This window comes from Anomalospiza imberbis, chromosome 4 (assembly GCF_031753505.1).
Source record: "Anomalospiza imberbis isolate Cuckoo-Finch-1a 21T00152 chromosome 4, ASM3175350v1, whole genome shotgun sequence".
In the NCBI taxonomy this organism is placed as follows: Eukaryota; Metazoa; Chordata; class Aves; order Passeriformes; family Viduidae; genus Anomalospiza; species Anomalospiza imberbis.
Genome location: NC_089684.1, coordinates 25,420,470 through 25,440,540, shown reverse-complemented (window position 1 = coordinate 25,440,540; position 20,071 = coordinate 25,420,470). Strand labels below are relative to the sequence as shown.

General features: G+C 54.7%; 2 protein-coding genes across 2 annotated transcripts in view; both read left to right on the top strand.

Annotated features, from left to right (window-relative positions):
- Positions 1 to 9,804: 9,804 nt before the first annotated feature.
- Positions 9,805 to 11,925, top strand: ATOH1 (atonal bHLH transcription factor 1). Its single transcript, XM_068187566.1, has one exon. The coding sequence runs from the start codon at positions 10,058 to 10,060 to the stop codon at positions 10,922 to 10,924; it is 867 nt and encodes a 288-aa protein (XP_068043667.1). The 5' UTR covers positions 9,805 to 10,057; the 3' UTR covers positions 10,925 to 11,925.
- A 6,913-nt stretch (positions 11,926 to 18,838) lies between these two features.
- Positions 18,839 to 20,071, top strand: part of SMARCAD1 (SWI/SNF-related, matrix-associated actin-dependent regulator of chromatin, subfamily a, containing DEAD/H box 1) — a 126,075-nt gene continuing 124,842 nt past the window's right edge. The window contains exon 1 of the mRNA XM_068187565.1: positions 18,839 to 18,899. The gene's annotated coding sequence lies outside the window, so the exon portion shown is untranslated. The remainder of the gene's footprint in view (positions 18,900 to 20,071) is intronic.

The following is a 20,071-nucleotide window of genomic DNA, read 5'->3' as shown; positions in this document are numbered from 1 at the left end:
AGAGAAACAACCCTGCAGACCTGCAGTCAGGCACAAAAAGGGGGAGGAGGTGCTCCAGCCACTGGGGCAGAGATTCCCCTGCAGCCAGTGGTTTAGCCCATGGCGAGGCAGCTGTGCCCCTAGAGCCCGTGGAGGTCCAGGGTGGAGCAGAGATCCACCTGCAGCCTGTGGTGAACAGCACAGCAGAGCAGAAGAATGCCCAAAGGAATGCTGTGGAAAATACATGCTGGAGCAGACGCCTGGCAGATTCTGTCAGGAGAAAGGCGGTATGAAGAGAGGAGACCACGCTGGAGCAGGTTTGATGGCAGGACTTGTGACATTGTGAGGGACCCACACTGGAGCAGTCTGTTCCTGGGGGACTGCACGCCATGGAAGGGACACATGCTGGAAGAGTTCATGAAGATGGGAGGGACCCTACACTGGAGTAGGGGAAGAGTGTGAGGAGTCCTGCCCTGAGGAGGAAGGAGCAGCAGAGACAATGTGTCATGAACAGACCCCAGCTACTGAGGGGCAGGAAGGTAGAGAAAATCAGGAGTAAAGTTAAGCCCAGGAATAAAGGAGGGGTGGAGAGAAGACATTTTAAGACATTTTGCTTCTCATTACCCTACTTTGATCTGATTGGACATAAATTATATTTTTCTTCCCTGAGTCGAGTCTGTTTTGCCAACAATGGTAATGAGTGAGTGATTTTCCCTGTCCTTAACCCAACCCCTGAGTTTTTCATTATATTTTCTCTCCCCTGTCCAGGGGAAGGGGAGGGATGGAGTAGCTTTGGTGGGCACCCAGCATCCAGCCAGGTACAGCCTCTGCGAGGTGCAGCAGGCAGGTTTGCTTTCACAGCCCCACAAGTGCCTCGTGTTACAGCCCCCCAGGTGAGTTCCCAGTGTCCAGCTCTCAGCCTCTGCTCTCTCCGCGTCAGTTGTTTGTGCGCAACCCCTCCACCTCCATTGGGACCTCAGCACCAGAGCCGTGGTGGGCTATGGAGAACAGGAGGAGAAAGGAAACAAGGATTTCTTTTAAGGCAAAAATCCCTCAAGACACACACACGCCTAATTTGAGGGTTCACACCTGGCTACCCGATAGGTCAGCTGAGCTTTGCCTGACTTTTCCCTCCTTGTGGGGCTGCAGCAGTAGCTTTGATATACAGGGTCCAGTATCCCAGTCCACCACAATGGTACTCCTGGACTGGAAATATCATACCTCCTTCTACATATAGAAAAGTGCTGCACATGAATCTAATTGTTGTTGCCACTCAAAGAAGGACTCAGAGGTGTCACTGCCCTAGATTGCAGAGGGACCCTCTTTTCCCACTCGGCACAGCCAGAAGATCCTGACACAAGCATTTTTACTTAGAGTGAAAAGGTGGTAAATATTATACAACTGCTAGAAACTGAAATTCATGGCTGGGAAAAAAAGAAAAAACAAAGCAACAACACTTTTTTTTTTTTGTGGGTTGTGTGTTACATTTGCTGCACTCTGCCAGTCTTGCTCATGTCCCTGTCAAGTGCCAGGAAAAAAAAAAAAAAGGAGGAGCGGGCAGCTCTGTGAGTGCATTGTAGCCCTGCCACCGCTGGTAAGCTTGCCTTTCTCCCCCACTGGCCAGGGACATGCTTCTTCACACACACAGTGGGGAGGTCTTGTTTGGTTTTGAATATTCCCTGGATATGAATATTCACTGTGGGCCACAGTAAGAGTAATCACAGCTGACCCATGTTGTTACTAATTAATTCTTTTGCTTACACATGGGGAACGGGAGAAAGAAAGCAAATACTGTGAACAAAGCTAATAATGAGGTTACTTGCTAGTCCTTCTATCTGACACATTTTTAAGGAATGGTCTCTGCAGCATGACAGCAAACACAGCAAGAAATTGATGTAGTGTAACAGGAAAGCAAGTTACTTTATGAAATAGTGCTCAGGCAACACTGGAATGGTTTGTCTTGCTCTAACTTTTACAGACCTTTCTGAATCATATCTGCTGTTGCTTGGATTGGTTTTACGTCTCCCCAGGTTTAGGAGACTGCAGATGAAGTTTTCTTACCTCCTCCCTGCCAACAAATGGAATTTCACAAACCCCATTATATGATTTAAAAATTATCCTGTCAGCCTATCTATACAATACAGAAAGTAGAGCTGATATGGGACACAGGGAGCTTTGTTTTTCTTGCATCAATATAAAAGATAGGTAGGAGTACAGGAGATACATCTGGAAATCTGACTTTTGAAAGACACATTTATTGTCTTCAATAAGTATCACTGCAGTTTTCACTTTTTAAGACTTTCTACATTGTCTGATAAATATAGGTCTATCCATATGTGTATTAAGTCTGCTGTGTCTTACATGAGTTGTTCAAAAAGAGAAAACATCCATAAATATTCCTAAACATTTATTCCATAAGTATTGACACATAAAAGCAACTTTTCCTTCCAAAACTTACAGCGAGTGACTTATTATTCATGGCATTACAGCCAGAGGGTTTATTATCCACGGCACACAGTAATTCACTGGAGTGTATAAATAGAAGTTAACCCGGAGCAGTCACATGAATTTATATTTCACGGGGCGAAGCCATGTGAGGAAGTGGCAGGTGTGGTGCATTTGCCAGCAGATCTCCATCCATTGCCACGCATTTCATCTTCCTGAGTTAATGGTGGGCACTTACAAAAAACAAAAAAAAAAAAAGTCCTAAAACCAAAACTAAAACAAAATAAAACAGAAGGGAAAAAAAATAAAAAATAAAAAATAAAAGAAAAGTACGGGGGGGAAACACTGTTGTCGCTGTTCAGAAGAGCAGAGGAGCTGCCTGAAGGAGCGGCGGTGCCGGACCGGTTTAGCGGCGGGCCCGGCCCGGCCCTGCCCGGCGCCGCCCGGGCGGTGGCGCTGCGGCACCGCCTCCAGCTCCCTCACGGCGGCCGCGGCCGGGCCGGCGCTTGGTGCCGCTGGTGCCTCGACGGGACCGGCGGCTCTTGTCCCCGAAAAGTGCCCCGGGGGCGCCGGCAGTGGCCTTGCGGCTCCCCCTTCACGGGGCCGCCGTTCCGGGGCAGGGGAGGGGGCAGCGCGGAGCCGGGCGCGGCCGCGGTGGTCCCGCGGCGGCCGGGCAGCGCCATTTCCCGGGAAACGGGGCGAGCCGCGCCGCTATGTCGCCGGGATAATGGCGGGGGCCAGCGCCCTGTCACCCCTTGTGTGCGCTTTCCAAAGAGGAGCCCGGGCGTGGCGAATGGGACACAGACCGCCATTGTGCCGGCGACACTTTAATCGCCCACACCTACAATATTCAACCTGCTGCCGGCAGCGGGGCAGCACCGGGGCGCACGCCCCACCCGACGGGACCGGGTGGTGGCCTCGCCGCTGTCTCACCAGGGCGAGGCTTTTGGGGGCACCTTCAGTGCCGTGGTGTGGCCAGCCGTGCCCACCGAGCACCACCAGAGCAGGAGCCCCGCGCCTGGGGGACCCATCTGCCTGGGAGAGGTGGGAGAGAAATGCCGGCATGTCCATCCCAGGCGGCTGTGGCAGGGCACTCAAGGACCCATGGAGGCACCAGGGTTTTGTTCAGCAAAGCAGCTTTGGCTGAACATTGCTTGTGTGCTGCTTTTCCAGGGACGTCATCTCGTGCTCTCACTGGGGTGTGAAGGCACAGCGGTCTACGGCACAGATAATTCCTCCTAGCACGGGTGCCATACCTGTGCTGGAGCAAGAGGTGGGGATTTCTGCTTCACGAACCAGGCAGAGTGGGATGCTGGTTACTCCTGCCATCCCTCCCTCCAAAACCGAGCTTCTTGGGTTCTCACTGAGCTCATCTGTGTCCCCGTGTATGAGAGGCATACACCCGGGCTACCGTATGCGGTGGGTTCCTGATGAAAGCTGTCAAGCACCTGGCCTCAGCAGGCCATCAGCTGTGTCTAGCTTCACCTTCTGCCTCAACAGAGCTCTTGCTCACTGCAGATGAACACTAGGCTTCGCCCTTTGGGAATTTTTAAACTGTTATGGAGGTCAAATCATCCTGCACGCCTGAGAAATAGAAATGCTTGTAAGTCTCCCTCCCTCTCCAGACTAATCAGCTCTGCAGCTCAGGGCTATGCCAGAGCTACAGGTCTTGCTGCAGTCAGGGTTTTGCAAGCCTACTACCACAGGACAACTGCTTCCCAAGAGCTCCAGGACTGCAGCTGAGCATTGCTGCTTGAATGAAACCCATAAGGACACTGTCACAAGCACTGCAAGCAGCACTCTGCTGAAGCTGTCTGATGTCTAATAGACTGGGAAGAGTCTTCTGCATGGCTTGGAATTTTGAGGTGCCCCTACAACTTAGTTCTCTTTAATGCTTAATTTTTGTGTATGTCTTTCTCTCTTAACCCCATGAAGGGGAAAAAATGAATGGTTCTGCTTTTTTAACAAGTAGAAATTCTTAAGACATCCTAATTTACAAGGTAGTGGACCAGCTGAAGATGTCTTCAGAAAGGTTTCTTTTCACAGCCTTTCACAGGGGTAGGTCCTGAAAGCTCTGTTGGTGCTGTGTTGTGTTGGAAATGGATTCTTCCTAGAAGCCGTTTGATCTCAGGGATTAAATGAGAGGTTTTCCCATGAATGGCAAGGTAGTACTTTTTCTTGGCTGACAAGGTTTTCTTGGGGAAATACTCAGGTCTTAGGGATTGATGTGAAATGTTGATCAGCACCAGACTGTGTCCATTCACCTGATTTTCTCCCCTTAGAAGGACCCCTGTTTTCCATGTTGTTTTGGCTTCTGTGACTGTAAATATTTATTCTTCACATTTTAGGAACCTTCCCTCCTCAGGAGACCCGCAAAGGTTCAGATTCTAGGCTGGCATTTCCACAGCTAAGAAACCTCCTTCAGGGACTGGGCTGCCTGATTGCCAAGAGGTTTGTGGGTGATGGATGTGAGAACGGCAGATCGGAGGCCCAGTACAATTGAAGCAGCCCCCTACAGTCCCAGGTTACTGCTCAAGTAATGCTGCTGTTGAGAGGCAAGGCAGACTGTTTCAAATGTTCATTTTTTTTTCCTCTTGCTTACATATCAACTATTACTTTTTTTCTCTCTTGTTCACTTATATGTTACTACTATGCCACAGAGCCTGCAAGCTAGATTTTTCATTTATACCTCAAGCTATGACTAGATTATTTTCCCAGAGCAAACCTTTATAATTGTCCTTTGTGCAATGCTTAAAGTGACAGTGAAAAAGGGAATGCTGAGGCGATCAGTTAAAAAAAAGTAAATCTAGTGCCAGCAGATCTGGAGTATTTACACTCTCTGGGCTCTTGTGCAAGAGACCTTGAGAGCAAGAGCAAGTGACCAGATGTGATTTGAAGGAAATATATTGTTTCTATTGATGGATTAATGTTAATTCTCTGATCTTAAACTAAATGAAGTATTGATCATATACTGTAAAACTGTTGACCATGGGGTAATTTTGTTGCTTAAGTGCTTTGTACTAGTAAAACATATCAACTAGCAGTCTAATGAAAGCATGTTAGAAAGCACTTGTTCATAAAGCAGGGTCATAGTGTTCTCTTACTGTTCAAGAGTAAGTATAAGGAAGGACCTGTGGGTGGTGCCTGTGAGCATGCACAGGCCCTGCAGAATTGTTCCTGCTGCAAAGGGTGAACAAGATACACCTGGAATAACATCGTTGTTCGAACTGTCCCACAGCTGAGAAGTGAGTTTGGTGGGACTGAAGGCATTTAGCAATTTTAGTGGAACCTCCTTGCCAAGCTGAATACAAAACAAAAAAGGGTTTAAAACAAAATGATCAAAGGAAAATTATTATGGGTGATGCTTCCTTATATATGAAGGTTTTTATTTTAAAAATATAAGCATAAATTAACGTTTCAGTAACAGCTGTATACATTTAAATAAACAGGCAAAATGTAGGTACAAATTCCATAGATAAGATTTCCAACTGTATCACCAGGCTGAATTCATTATGCCTGACAATGGCCCCAGGAGGTAGGCAAGTATTGTTATACCAATGTTTTGCATTTCTCTTGGAGGCAGTGGAGGTACTTGCACTAGAATTAACTGTACACAACTGCAAGTGTCCACAGGGTTAGCCCTAGAGCATAGATATTTATAGAGGTAAACGTCACCAAGAAATGGGAATTAGTTTTACAAACCCTCCAAGCAAATGGCATTGGGTAAGTGTAATGATTTGCCCAGGAAAATTGCTCTGCAGAAATGAGGGCACATCTGCTTCGGCAGCAGTCCTGGTTGTCCCGAGTGGAAAGGGGCAAGGTTCAGAAATGTGATTTCCCCGGTACCTGGGCTCTTGCATTCCTTACAGTCATCACTTCTAATGTGTATTTAAAACACATTTGACAGTAAAGCATAAGACACTGGTCATAGGAGGAGCCTAAGAAACATTTGCTGCTGGACCCTTTTCTGCTTTAAGCAATCTTGCTCTGAATAAAGTAAGCATGAACATGGACACTTTATTTGGGTGAATAGTCTGATGATGCAGTCCATGAGACTGAAAATAATTCAGCTGTACATTGTCTTGTGTTTGTAGTAGCTCCTAGGTGGGTTTGCCATCCCAGGGAACAGGCCAGCCACTGGGAGGGCAGAAATCCCCTTTCCCTCCTCCTGCAGGAGGTGTGGGCAGGTTGCAGTTGATATTCAGCGAAGATTACCTGATCTCAGTGAGCAAGACTCACACCTTGGTCTCTTATCCACATGTGGGTTTTATTGCCTGAAGACCAGGGGAGGTACAAAGAGGGCTGCGTGCCCCCCTCCATGTACTTTTCAAAAGGAAAGGAGAGAGCAGGAGAACACATGGGGAAAGGGAAGGAATAAAATACTTTCTGACCAGTGGTGATGCCTGCAGAGAAGCTGGCTGATCTTGAAATGGCATTGAATGAGCAATTAGACTGTTGAGTACAAACTGAGGACTGACTCATGTGCTTTGTGTGCTTTCAAAATGTCTCTGGCTGTAATGATAGAGGAGGCTTTTTGCAAGTCTGCTGTCCCCCCTTTTGTAACCCATTTTTCTGTAACACTAGTCCGTTCCTGACCCCGAGTTGCTGCCTGGGCTCTTAAGTGGGCTGGGGAGGGGGGGAGAGGAAAGGAGGACGGGGGGGGGAAATATGCATAAAGATATGGGGATACGTTCAGTTTGTTTTCCTCTGAAAGCTTTGACACTTGCTTAGAGCAGATTCATTTTCAAGGCTTCCTACATTCCTGCTATTGTACAGTAAGTGTTTCAGACCGGTGTGCCTGTGTTTCCGACTCCCGTGAAGTCCCCTTTGCAGCAGGGCGTGCCTCGAACAGCTTCAAAAGAACCAACTTCTACAAAAGAAAAAAAGAAACTCAAGTAGGCTTGAACATACAAAGAGAGGGAGAAAGGAAAGTGAAAAGGGCCGAGCAGTGTTGAATACAAAATGAGTTCAGCCAGCCCCAGGAGTTCTTCATCACTTACATTTATCTTATTCTGGGAGAGCAGAGCTAAACCCAGTGCTGACATAAACCACCCTTTGCCTTTGACTTTGACTCTGAGTGTGTGCACACGCAACAGATACAGGCATATAGAGACCGCTGGATTTCAATGAAATTTTTTTCCCCTCTGAGCAGTGGTGTTGGTGGGGAAAATGGCTTTTTGTGTGTGTCCTTTCAAAGGCAAACTGTGGAGCAAGTCTCAGATGCCTCCAGTTTCAAAGAGTGCATGCGCTCACAAAACAAGCGCTTAAAAAATAAGCAGCTGTTAGTGTTCCCCAGCCAGGAGGTTTTCCCATCGCAGGAGCTGAGGTATTGGTCCGATCTCCCCGGTGCTCCATACAGTCACTGAGGTACTGCTAAGGGAAGTCCCCAGCACCTGACAGCAGCCCTGGGGTATCCTGAAGCCAGGGTCTTTCCGGGGCATCACCTTGCATCCACATGAGAGGCTAATGGGATATTGCTTCCCTCTGTGCCCAGAGGCCAGTGGATGGTTTGTGGGATGGAGGACTGGGCTTGCTGTCAAGCAGACCAGACAGCCAAGCATCCCACCAGCCTGGAGGGAGATGTTTAAGACTTCAACACGGCACCAGCCTGGCTCTCCCCATGCTGAGTGCTTGCTAGGCTTCTGGAAACGGGTGTCAGTGGCTACTGCTTAGCAAAGCTCCCACTCATTTCCAAGGTTTGGCCCGCGGTCCTTGCATGGAACAGCTACAGTCACGGCACCCGGTGCCCAAACGGGAAACACACAGGATTAACCCTAGGGAGGAGGGCACAGCAGGACTGCTGGCAAAGCACACCTGTGCCACGGGCACCCAGGAAGGGAGCACGTGGTGCCTGCGGACTGAAAGAGAAGCGGGGGGGGGGCTGGGAATTCAGCCAGCAAAGAGCACCATGCAGCACAGTGCTGAGGGCTTTTTCTCCTGTTAATGACAGAAGCAATTAATGACGGGGAGGGGCGGGGGGGTCTATACAACAGGAGAATATAAAAGTTTTTACTAGATACAGATATATGATAAATGGTCTGGCAACTTTATGGATACTATACAGAAACAAGGTATTGCCTTCTGCTCCTTACCATCTTTCTTACCGAGTAAACACTTCGATTTTGGTCAGAAACAGACAACTTGTTTTGGGGGGATCCAGCAGCTTTTGCCTTTGAAGCACAAGAGCCAGCCAAAAAAAAAAAAAAAAAAAAAAAAAAAAAAAAAGCGAAGGTTTGCCTCAGTTTGTTTTTAAAGTAAGCAAGCCATCAGCTTTGCGCTTTCTCAGTACCATCCAGTTGTTTGTGGAAGGTGGGCCCCCAGGCCCCTGCCCTGTGCCAAGTGTGCCCAGCCAGCTTCCTAAGCTATCGAGGCTGCTCATTCCATGTCACTGCCGCTCGGCTTTGAGCTGCTGGGCTCCCTCACTCCCTCCTTGGCTTGCGAGTTATTCACTTTTGAAAAAACATATCTACCTCATACTGTGCCCATCACTTTGTTCTCCACACGCCTATTCACACGGGCAAACCTCCACTTCTCCTCTCCAGGCAGGCGGCGGTGGCGGGAGGGGAGGCAGCGCGGAAGGGAAGTTAAGATGCGTGCACGGAGCTATTTCCCTCTCCACCACCTTTGGCCAGCTATTGTTGGCCCAACAAAAGGACTCGCTCGCGGGGGATCGGGACCCTGCCGAAAACGTGGCAGCTCGGGGGGCAGTGTGCTGTCCCGGCTGCAAACGCCACCGCTTCTCACCTACCGGGTCCCGGGTGGGCTTCCCGCGTGTCCCCGGGATTACCGCTCTAAAACCGAGGACATTCCCTCGGCGCTTCGCGGCCGAACCTCCTCCGCAAGGCAGCGCCGCGCTCCCTGCACCGCCGCCAGCACCGTCCCGGGCGGGCAGCGCTCCGCACCGACAGCTCGGGCAGGGTCGCTGCGGCCGCAGCGAGAGCCGGCCGGAGAGACGGCTACTCCCGCCAGGCGTGGGGAGGCCAAGACGGGCATTTACCAGAGCCTCCGAGGTTTGGCCAGCGGCGGCTATAAGGAAAAGGATGTTTCCCCAGGCGGGCGCGACGGAGCGTCCTCCGAGAATGCCGAGAATGCAGCGGCGGGGAGGGCCCGATGCCACCGGGTGTCGGTTCCCTCCGTCGGCGGAGCCCGGCGCGGGGCGGACGCGCCATCGGGGCGCGCCCCGGCACCCCCACCCCGTTCCGCCCCGCCGCGCGCGGGGAGGCCGCCCGGCGCGCGCCTGCCCGGGGCGGGGCGGGGCGGGACAGCGCGTGCCGCCGGCCCGGGCTCACCTCCCCCCCCCCAGCCCGCCCCGCTCCTTCCCGTCCGCCGCCGCCGCCGCCGCCGCCGGCCGCAGCCTCCGCTCCCCCCGCGCGCCATTGGCTCCCCGCACGCGCCGGCCCCGCGCGCGCGCGCGCCATTGGCCGCGCCGACACGCGACCGGCGCGAGTGGAGGGCGTGCGGCGGGAGGGGTGGGGCGCGAGGGAGAGGAGGGGGGGGGAGCGGGGGCGGGGGGGACCCCGGCGCGTGCCGCTCCTTAAAGGGGGGCGCGAGCCCGGCCGACACCGGAGCCGTCGGGGCGCCACGCGCGAGGCGGGGGCTGCGCGCGGCCCGATGGGCGCGCGGCGATAGAGCCATGAGCCTCCCCTGGGCAGAGCGCGCCCGGGAGCCGCCGGGGCCGCCGGAGCCGCCGCCGGGCCCGGAGCAGAGCGGGTGCGGCGGCTTCGCGCCGGGCTCGTGGCTCGGCGTGTGCTGCGCCGCCCGCCTGCCCGCCGCCGCCTCGCCGCGCTACCTGCTGCCCGGCGAGGACGACGAGGCGGCGGCGGAGGGCGGCGCGGCGCGGGGCGGCGGGAACAGCCCCGGCGGGGCGCGGGGCGGTGGGCGGCCGCGGGGCGGCGGCGGCGGCCCCGGGCTGCGGGCGCAGGTGAGCGGCGTGCAGAAGCAGCGGCGGCTGGCGGCCAACGCGCGGGAGCGGCGGCGGATGCACGGGCTGAACCACGCCTTCGACCAGCTGCGCAATGTCATCCCCTCCTTCAACAACGACAAGAAGCTCTCCAAGTACGAGACGCTGCAGATGGCGCAGATCTACATCAGCGCCCTGGCCGAGCTGCTGCACGGCCCCGCCGCCCCTTCCGACGGCTCCGGCAAGGCCGAGCACCGCGGGGCCCCCTTCGAGCCGCCCTGCGCCGCCGCCGGGGCCGGAGCGCCGCCGGGGCCGCCGGCGCCGCCGCCGGGGCCGCCCAGAGCGTCCCCCCCCGGGCACGGCCGGACTCGCTTCCCCCCGCCGCCGGCCGCGGGGGGCTACTCGGTGCAGCTCGACCCGCTGCACTTCTCCTTTGCGGAGGGCGCCCTGATGGGACAGAGAGCCCCTTCCCCCGCCCTCCTCCTGCCGCAGCCCGGGCAGCCGCCGCAGGAGAGGAGCAAGACGTCGCCCCGGTCCCACAGGAGCGACGGGGAGTTCTCGCCCCGCTCCCACTACAGCGATTCGGATGAGGCCAGCTAAGGCAGGGGCGTCGTCCGCGGCACCCCCGCAAGGCCGCCCCTCGAAGCACAGACTCCGCCGTGGGGCAAGCAGCCGGACGCGGTGCCGCCACGGACGGCATCGGCTCCCCTCGGTCGCTTTGAAATCCGCCCCCTCGTCTCCCACACCCGGCAGCCTCTGGTTTGTCCAGAGGGGATGGCTGTTAGCGAGTGACTGTACCCGCCCTGTCTGTCAGGGTCGGTTGGTTTGTTTTAATTTTTAGTTTACACTTCGAAAGTTTCTTTCGCCTAGAAGTCGTTGCCGTTCCCTCCTGCCAACACGCCGCCTCGCAGCGCGGAGCCTGGCTCGCCCCGTCGGCGAGCAGGTGATGCGCAGGGAGAAAGCCTGGCCCCGCTGCCGGGGGTGCTGCCGGCGCCATCCATCCCCACCCAGCCTTGAACCCGCCCTGACACCCCCGTCTTTCAGGACACCGATCCTGCCGTGGGTCGCATTGCTGTGGAAACACACACACACACACACACACACACACACACAAAAAAAAAAAAAAAAAAAAAAAAGTCAGTAGCGCACCGTCTTAACCTGTAAAGAGCGGAGAAAATGTGGATTTTCCTTAGAGCACCATGTCGGCGTCTTTTGGGGTGAAACTTGGCGCAAGCACTTTATCAGCGGCTGGAGATGCAGTTTCAAGAGAAAAGCTACTAACTGCCAATTGGAGACCAATGTTTAATTAAGCCACTTAATCCTAACGCTCTCTTAAAAACGAAAACGGTTTTGTCGTGTCAAACTTTTATGTCAGTTTTTTTTTCCTTTTGTGGTAATAGGAAACGTATTTATTATGCAGTGTTTGCAATTATTTCTGCTTCTCTCTTTTTTTTAAAAAAAATTCTTTTCTACGACAAAAATCGTTTATTTTGATTTTAGCAACGCCAGCTGCCATTGTTTTATGTATTTTAATTTTAAATTTTTTTTGAGATCAAATAAACGTGGAAAAAAAAAACCAAAACAAAATCAGCCTCAAATCATGGTCGGGTTCAACTTCTCCCTTCGCCTTCCCCGAGCCGAAGTGGTGTCAAACTCCGCGGCGGGGGTGAGAGTACAGAGCCGGGGGCGATGCTCCGGGGAGCCGATGGGGCGCTCCGGCTGCCTGCAGAGGGACGGACGGATCCCGGGACCGGGGGCCGGGGCAGGCACTGCCCCGCGTGGTGCAGCACTACCTCCGCTCCCTGCACCGCCGGGACCCTGTCCCGTTTCCGCCCCTCAGTTCCCAGCGGAACCGGGTTATTGCAACAAGTGCATGGTAAGGAGCTTGTCGCTGTTCCGTAGCGCCGCTGTCCCCGCACCGCCGCTCAAGTCACATCATTCCCTTCTTCCCCATTCCTCCTCTTCTCGGGGACACGAGCGGATCTTCCCACGGGGGATATAAGCCGAGCGGAAAGGGCTGGCAGCGGGCGGGGAAGCCGGCAGGGTTTAGGGGACACACGAGCAGAGCGGCGGGTCGCCGGGGATCAGGATGTGGCCCCTGGGCTCGGGTTAAACCCGGACGGGAGTGGAGGATTGGCTGATGCTTAGCCCAGCCTGCCCGTGACACCAGACCCGGGGCTAAACCGGAGCCGTGTCGGTGCCGGGGTCCCGCTGGGTTCAGCAGGTGACACTGGGAGCGGGGTGTCGGAGAGGTGATCAGTTAACCAGGAGCGGCCGGGGGAGCGGCCCCACGGGATCGAAGCCCGTGAGGGTGTCGCTTTCCCCTGCAGAAGCGGGGCACCTGCCCACCCCACCCCCCGGTAACCCCGCGCTGTCTCCCTGCCCTGCTCGCCGCCAGCACCCGCGGCCGCCGCCCGTACCTGCCGAAGCGGGTTGCGGTCCCGCAGGGTGGAAAGTTTATCGGGAGGGTCATTTGCCTTCCTAATAAAATGCCTGCTTTGTCGGGGTAGGTCAGCTTTGGTTACCAGCACTGATTTCTGTGCTGTGGAAGCCGGTCTCGCGTCTTGGGGAGCACGCGAGGGGTCCCATCACGGGAATGATACAGCGGAGCAAAAAAAACCACCAACTTTGGGGGCGTTGTTTTGTTTATTTGGTTTAATTTGGGGATGTACTCGGCGCGGGGGAAGCGGCGGCCGCCGCCGTGAACTGAGGGGCAGCACCCGCAGAGGGGTCCCGGCGGTGCCGGCCGCGTGTTGTCGCGGTGCGTGCAGCCTCTCTCCGCTCCGCCGTCCCGGGCTCTGCCTCTGCGGCTGCGAACACACGAGGTGGTGGAAAAGAGCGCATCAAAATCCTCCCCTTCTTCGGTCGGGTCCCTTCCCCCGACGGACGAGCGCACCGCATGGCGTGGCTGGTGCTCGCAGCCGTAGCGCAGCAGCACTCGCCGTCTGAGGGGCTTTTTTTTCTTTTTTCTTTTTTCTTTTTTTTTTTCTTTTTTTTTTTTTTTTTTAAGCGCTTCTTTGAAAGAGATACCCAGCCGCATTCCCATTTTAAGGTTCAGCTATAGAGTTTGCATAACAACCGCTTGGCAGCCCCCCTCTCTTGCACTCCGTTAACAAGCTGTAACGTATAGCTGCAGGTTGCTATAATCTCATTAATATTTTGGAAACTTGAATATTGAGTATTTCAGACCGCTCATTCCCCATATGCCAGGCCACTCCCGCTATGCTGGCTGGTTCCTTTCTCTCCATTATTAGCAATTAGCTCCTACCTTCCAAAGTCAGATCCAAGTATCCAAGATACTAGCAAAGGAATCAACTATGTGTTGCAAGCTAAGCATGCTTAATATCTCCCAAACAAACAAAGAGACAACATTTCTTTAAGTAATGAAGATGGATAAATCGCTTTATTGAGCCTGCGACAGTGTTTGTTTTGTATAGACTACCGCAAAGTTTTTTTAACAAGAGCGGGGACGCGCACCAACCCCTGGATGCAGTCTCGCCCGGTTTGCTTCGTGGGGTTTTATCATCCTAAACGGGCTTTTATATGAAAAGGGCGAGCCAGAAGCGCACTATCCGAGCGTTAAATTTTGGCTGAACGCTGACTGTCCTTGGGGATGTGCGAAACGAGCGCGGGGGCTGGGGGGCTTGGGGAGGCAGTCGCCTTTGTGCGAGGCGCACGGCGGCTCCGTTGACTTTTGAGCCCGGGTCAAAGCCGGATGAAGCGCGGCCGCGAACTCCGGTGCGGGGCTCTGCCCGGCCGTCCCGGCGGGGATTGCGGGGGGATGGAGCGGGGCGAGGCGCGGCGGCCGAGGCGCATCTCTGCCCTGCAGCTCTCCGGCTGCTGTTTGTTCAACCTCTGGCCTCGGAGAGGGAGGAGGAAAGGAAGGGGGAGAAAGGGTTAAACCCAGCGAGGGGAGACCAGAAAAGCGCAGGGACCACGGCGGGGGGGTTGAGGGTTAGAAGGGGAGTTGGCCGTGGGGCCAGTGTTTCTTAATTAGAGCGGGGCGGACAATGCTTTGGGGCGGACAATGGGGGGGACAGGGGGGCTGGAGGGCGGAGGGGGGGGTCTGGCCTCGCTCCCGGCCGCGGTGCGCCGTGTCTGGAGCGGAGCACGCGTTGTCAGCTGGTGAGCGCAGCGGCCTTTCAGGCGGCTCCCCAGGGAGCTGCGCGCCCGCGGTGAGCTCCATCGTCACCCCCTCCCCTCCATCATCATCATCATCGGCCTCCTCCTCCTCGGCGGCCCCCCACCCCAGCCGAGCACAACAGCCAGCATTCAAGCCCCCTTCCCTCCCTCCCCTCGCACAACAGCAGCGCAGTGGCAGCCACGCCACCTCCCAGCAACCAGCAGCACGCGAGGGCACCGCCGGGGCACCTGAAAGAGTCAAAGCCAAAGAAAGGGAGACAAAGGAAGAGAAAAAGATACGCAGGAACGGCCCAGCGTGTCTGCTCCGACAGTGCGGAGGGGTAGGCGCCCACAGAGGGATGGGCGAGCCCACGCGGAGGCCGGCACGCACGGGCGTGCACACGCGTGGCCGCATGCACGCACGTGCACTCGCTCGCAGGGGTCCGAGCCGCTGCAGCACCGACCGAGACACGCAGAAATCCCCCGCTCCGTGCAGGAACACAGGGAGGAGCCCCGGCAGCTTTGCGCCCCGTCCCCGCGAGGGGCACCTCCCGGCTTGTGTTTCTCTGTGTGCCCCACTCCCGTGGCCCAACCTCTGACACTGCCACCCACGGCACCGATGCCGGTACGCGGCAGGAGCCGACCTTGTGTCATGCGACCTGCCGTCGCATGTGCCCGTGACGTGCCTGTCCGGGAGAGAAAAATGCGGGGAAAGTGGGGAGGGATCGGCTTGTGCGTGGGTGAGGTCGGCCCCGCATGGGGAGCGTCCTCTCCGCGGGCAAGCCAGGCTGGAGCGAGGAGCTGTCGGCGCACCCTGGGGGACAAGGGGTCAAGTTTTCCGCCCCTGGCCAAGTCCTTGCAACGCGGAAGGAAGGGGCTTTGCTCGGGGCTGTGTGTCCGCCGGAGTCGGGGCTGGGGTACGCGGCCGGCTATCCGCCCGGAGCTCGGTTGGGGCCTGGGAAAGACGTGCTGCCCTGCCGCCACCCCATGTTAACTTCAGTCGGACTCTCTCTGCGGAGTCCCTGGGAGTGCATGGGAGCGCGGCTCCGCGGGCTGCGCTGCACCTGTGCGATGGGTGCGCTGCCACTGCCGCCGCTGGCCGTTTCCAGGCTGCCCAGAGCGGGGCAGACAGAAAGGCCTCTTCTGAAGTGCTATCGAATGGCTCGGGATGCCTTCGGGAGCCCAGCCAAGGCGTGTCAAAGGCGGTTTGAGCGGTGAAGCATTTAAACGCTTCAATGGGTGACTTTCTGGCGTGTGCTTTTCTGCCTCCCTGCTTAGACCCGGGAGGAGGGAACAGGCCTTTTTTACTGAGCTCCTCCGGCGGTGGATGCGACACCCCCAGCCCCCCAGCCTGGTGCCGTAGCCGGGCTCTCCCCCGCCGGGCGCCAGCGGCGGAGCGGCCTCTGTCCCATCGGGCAGCGGGAAGAGCTCAGGTTTTCTGCCGCTTCCCGCAACTTTTCGCTCCCGGCTCGGTTTAACCGAGGCTGCTCGGGGTGGGAAAGTGGCGGCCCGACGCAGGGACTTGAGATGGGAGCTTGTGCAGCGCGGGGATAGGCTCTCAGTAGTGCTGAGAGGGAAGGCGAGATTTGGGGGTGGGAAAGCAAATCCCCTCCGTTTCTGAAGAGATTTCTTTTTGCATTTCAGTATTTCATCCCGGTTTTTCCTCCGTTTCTTTTTTTTTTTTTTTTTTTTTTTTTTTTTTTGGTGGGGTTTTTTCTTGCTGTTGTTTTTGTTGGTTTTGGGTTTTTTTTCTTACCCCTCTTCTCCTGCTCTCCCCACTCTGACCTCATCTTTCTTTCCCGGTGTCTTGCGGCGGCCATCGCTTTTCCCCCACTCAACGCCGAGGCGCGCTGCCGCCGCCGGAGTGCCCCGGAGAGAGGCGGGCGGCGGCGCGCACCCGCCGTGGGCGAGCGGGGCTGCAGCACTTTTGTGGGGCGGCTAATCAATGGCACATCAGCGAGACAGCGCATCAGCCCATCTGCTTGATATATATTCAGAAGGGCTCCAGCCCTTTTGAAGTCTAATTTCTTCCCCGGGAGAACGCGCCGGATAATTTACCATCATTTCCCAGGCAGGGCGGCCAGCGGGTTAACCCTTTCCCCAAGCGCTGTCGCCGCGGGTTTTCCTCCCGAGCGAGCAGTTTTGAATGCCTCAGCGCCTCGCCACAAACTTATAAAAGTGCCTCTTTAATGGTACGTGACTCGCTGAAACAGGACACCCGGCCCACCGGCACGGTAAACCCCTCTCCGGCTTGTCAGATTGGTCTTTAAAAGACCTGTTGGGAACAAGCAAATCCCTCGACCCTACCAGGTCAGCTCGTGTCATTTCAGCTCCAACCACCCACTGATATTTTTGCGTTTCGACATCTTTGGTCTTGGGGTTTTTTTTTGCTCCCATCCGATGCTCAGAAACGCAGTTTTCTCCAGAGGCAGGAGCCAGGATGGGGAGCGAGCAGCGCATCGCGTACGGGCTGTGGTGCGACACTGCGCTGCAAAATCCTCTGGCTCAGAGGGTGGCGGAGCCCGGCAGGTGCGGGGAAACGGGACGGGCCCCACGTCGCCCTCCCGGCCTGCGGAACCCCGGCACGCGTGGGGGACGCGCGGGCAGCGCGGGACTCGTCACCGCTGCTGGGGCGGGACGCACCGGGAGGTGGCCCGTCCCTCTACCCCGTCCGGGGCCGGTGAGCCTGGGCAGGATGCCGACCCCGCACCCAGCACCCCGGCACATCTGAGACGCGCCCTGCAGCGAGCCGTCCCCGGGTAGGGGAAAGCCTTTGACTGCAAGTTTCTGAGCTTTTATTTGTTTTCTCTGCTCCCTCCCTCCCGCAAGGGCTCTGCCAGGACGGGAGATGCACGGACCGTCGACGTGCACTGACTGAACTCTGGTTCAGGGGACAGGTTGAATAAGTCCGAGACCGTTGAGCGGCATCACCTGCTTCCCATAAACCCCAAAAGTAAACCCTGGGGACCGGCCGGAGCTGCCGCAGTGCCCTCAGTCCCCACCTGCACCTCGCTTATCTACAGTCAACATTTTTATCCTTCTACAGAAAGGTTCCTGCTCGCTCCCGGCTCCGGGGCAGCATCCACGACCAGCAGCTACACCCCAGCGCCCCGCCGCTCCCCGGGCAGTCGGCGGACACCGGCTCCCCTATACCCCCAGCTGAGGCCGCCCCCACTTCCCCTGGAAGCAGTGCGAGGAGATCAGCTTATTTATTTATTTAATCATCTAATAAATCCACCAGCCCAGCTTCTGAAAGAGCCATGCATACAATGTCTCCTGCAACATCTCTGAAGTCTACTTTAGAAAAGGAGGAGGGTGGTGCATTTATTTATTGGAGTTTTTTAACACAGAAAAGACAGTTCTTCTGCCTAAACACTTTGTGACTGGAGAGGCTGGGAGAAGCCTTGCTGTTGGTTTCCACGGGAGCGGGAATGGGCTGTACACAGGGTCAGAGCAAAGAAGGGAGACAGGGGTCCCTGTCAGAGGGGGCAGTGGGCTACTCCGTACTCCATTTTGGAAAGCAATGGAAAGGGGTCTAAGTACTTCCATACAGCTTGTCTGCTTTGGATTTCAGTTGCTGTGTGCAGAAGTATCACTTTGATATATGCTTTGTATTAGTCACAGGTGATATTATTTTATTTTTCTCATTCCAGTACTGGTGCTGAACTTAGGGACAATATTACATGTAGGTCCCCCAAAATGCTTACTGTCAACAAGCTGTCATGATTTGTGGTGGGACTGCACAACCATCCTACAGAAATGGTACAGCTGAGAGCTTGGCTAAGGTTCATTTAGGGACTACTCATAGTTCAGAGTCAGTCCCTGATCTTCTCTTCTGGCCTAGGGGGAATTATCCTGTCTACACAGAAGGACGCAAGGCCCAGAAATGTTAAATGACTTGCTATGGACAGCAGGAGCCCAGGGCCAAGGGTAGGGCATGAGTGCAGGATGTGTGCCACTGTTTTCTCACACAACACACTTTATTCCAGTTGCTTCAAAAGTACTTCCAGTTGCAAGACTTTGCTCAAAGCAAAGAACATTCAGCCAGGGCTTTGCTTTACACCTGCAGGCATGTTTCACCACGGTTTTTGTTAGGGTCATCCTTTCCCAATGCCCCAGGAAGCAGGATGCAAAGCAGTTTGTTTTGCCCCAGCTGTAGCTTGTTACCTAGGATGGGTTAAGAGGGAGGGAGAGGTGAAATTTTCTGATATAGGATAAAGCTGAGCAATATTTTGGGAGGGATGATGATTGGATGCAGGTTTCTGCAAGCAAAATGGTTCTCCTGATTGTTCCCTGATTAAGTTTGAATCTGCGTAATTTGTTCTTGCTGGAGCTTCCCCACTGGCATGGGTGAGATCGTGGCTCTGAAATAGTGTTCCAGGGTATGTGAGATTCTAAGACACAGTCTGATGTGCAGAGCATGCAGTACCTACCAGCCTCAGTCACCTCTCAGGTAGGAAGAATATATCTTATTTTTTCTGATATTAGCAGAGCTTCAATGTTTGTAGTGAAGGTATTATGAATATAGTCTGAATTGCATTGTCATGTTTCATTGCTTACCAGAACGTTTTGTGAAAGTACTCTCACAGCAAATTTTTGTGGGCTTTGTCTCTGGTTGTGAAAAGATTACTGGATTAAATCAATTATGCTGCTATTACTTGACTATTAAGACATTCAATTAACCCTCTTCCCTGCTCTACAGTTTGGTGGCTTCCTCTTTGTGTTGTAGAATATCCTGAAATCTTTTTTCTTAAAAAGGCTTAAAAAGCAGAAGGCTGGCTCTGTGAGGTTGACAGCTGGGAAAGAATGGCTCTGAATTGCTGTTGGATTCCTTAGGGCTTTCCTGTTGGGAAAGAGTGAAAACCTGGGAGCACTGCTGGCTGTAATTTTGGAGTTAGAAAGTAATGGGGTTACTTCACTTGGCTGCTGCTGTTGCCTGTGATTGCTGACCCCATCCCTGACACCTTCAGGAGAACTGCAGTGAGCAGTGTTCAAAGCTGAGGGTGAAAGAGTGAGGCATCTTTTGAGGAATGGCAGTTTTATTTGGTATCAAGACTCTGTGCTGTGGTTTTACTGGAAGTTTCTCAACCTTGGGCTGCCCCACCCGGGGCTGGGGCATGGTCCAGTGCAGCTGAAGCGGCTGTGAGGTTCTGGTAGTGTACTGGAAGTTCCTTGTACTGCCACAACACCTGCCTGCGGCTGCTGTGGTGCTTGGTGACACTTCCATCCCAGGTATCCTCTATGATTCCAGCTCCTCTGGAGCCTGAACTTGTGGTGGCAGCTCCAGAGCACAACCTGCCTCAGGCACTCCGGTGCTGAAGGGTCCCTGTCTGTGCCTGTGTGTGGCTATTCCACTATAGAGGTGTGTGTAAGGGACATAAACCTTTCTATATCTCAGGCTAAACAAGAATTTACAAAGTAATTCATAGCTTTTCCACTGGTGTTCCCACCCCCCGAGGAAGTGACATCTGGAAAGGATATTTCTCTATTTGGTTTCTCTTTTGTTTTTCTAAATAACTGAGAAGTGTAAATAAAAGAGCATCTTCCAACAGAAAACAGTGGGTCTAAACTTACCTTAGAGATGCTGTGGTCATAATTTCAAGTATTCTTAAACCAGGAACAAGA

Bases quoted from the DNA above. Each gene is read 5' to 3' on its own strand.
- ATOH1 (XM_068187566.1), top strand. From the start codon at position 10,058: ATGAGCCTCCCCTGGGCAGAGCGCGCCCGGGAGCCGCCGGGGCCGCCG.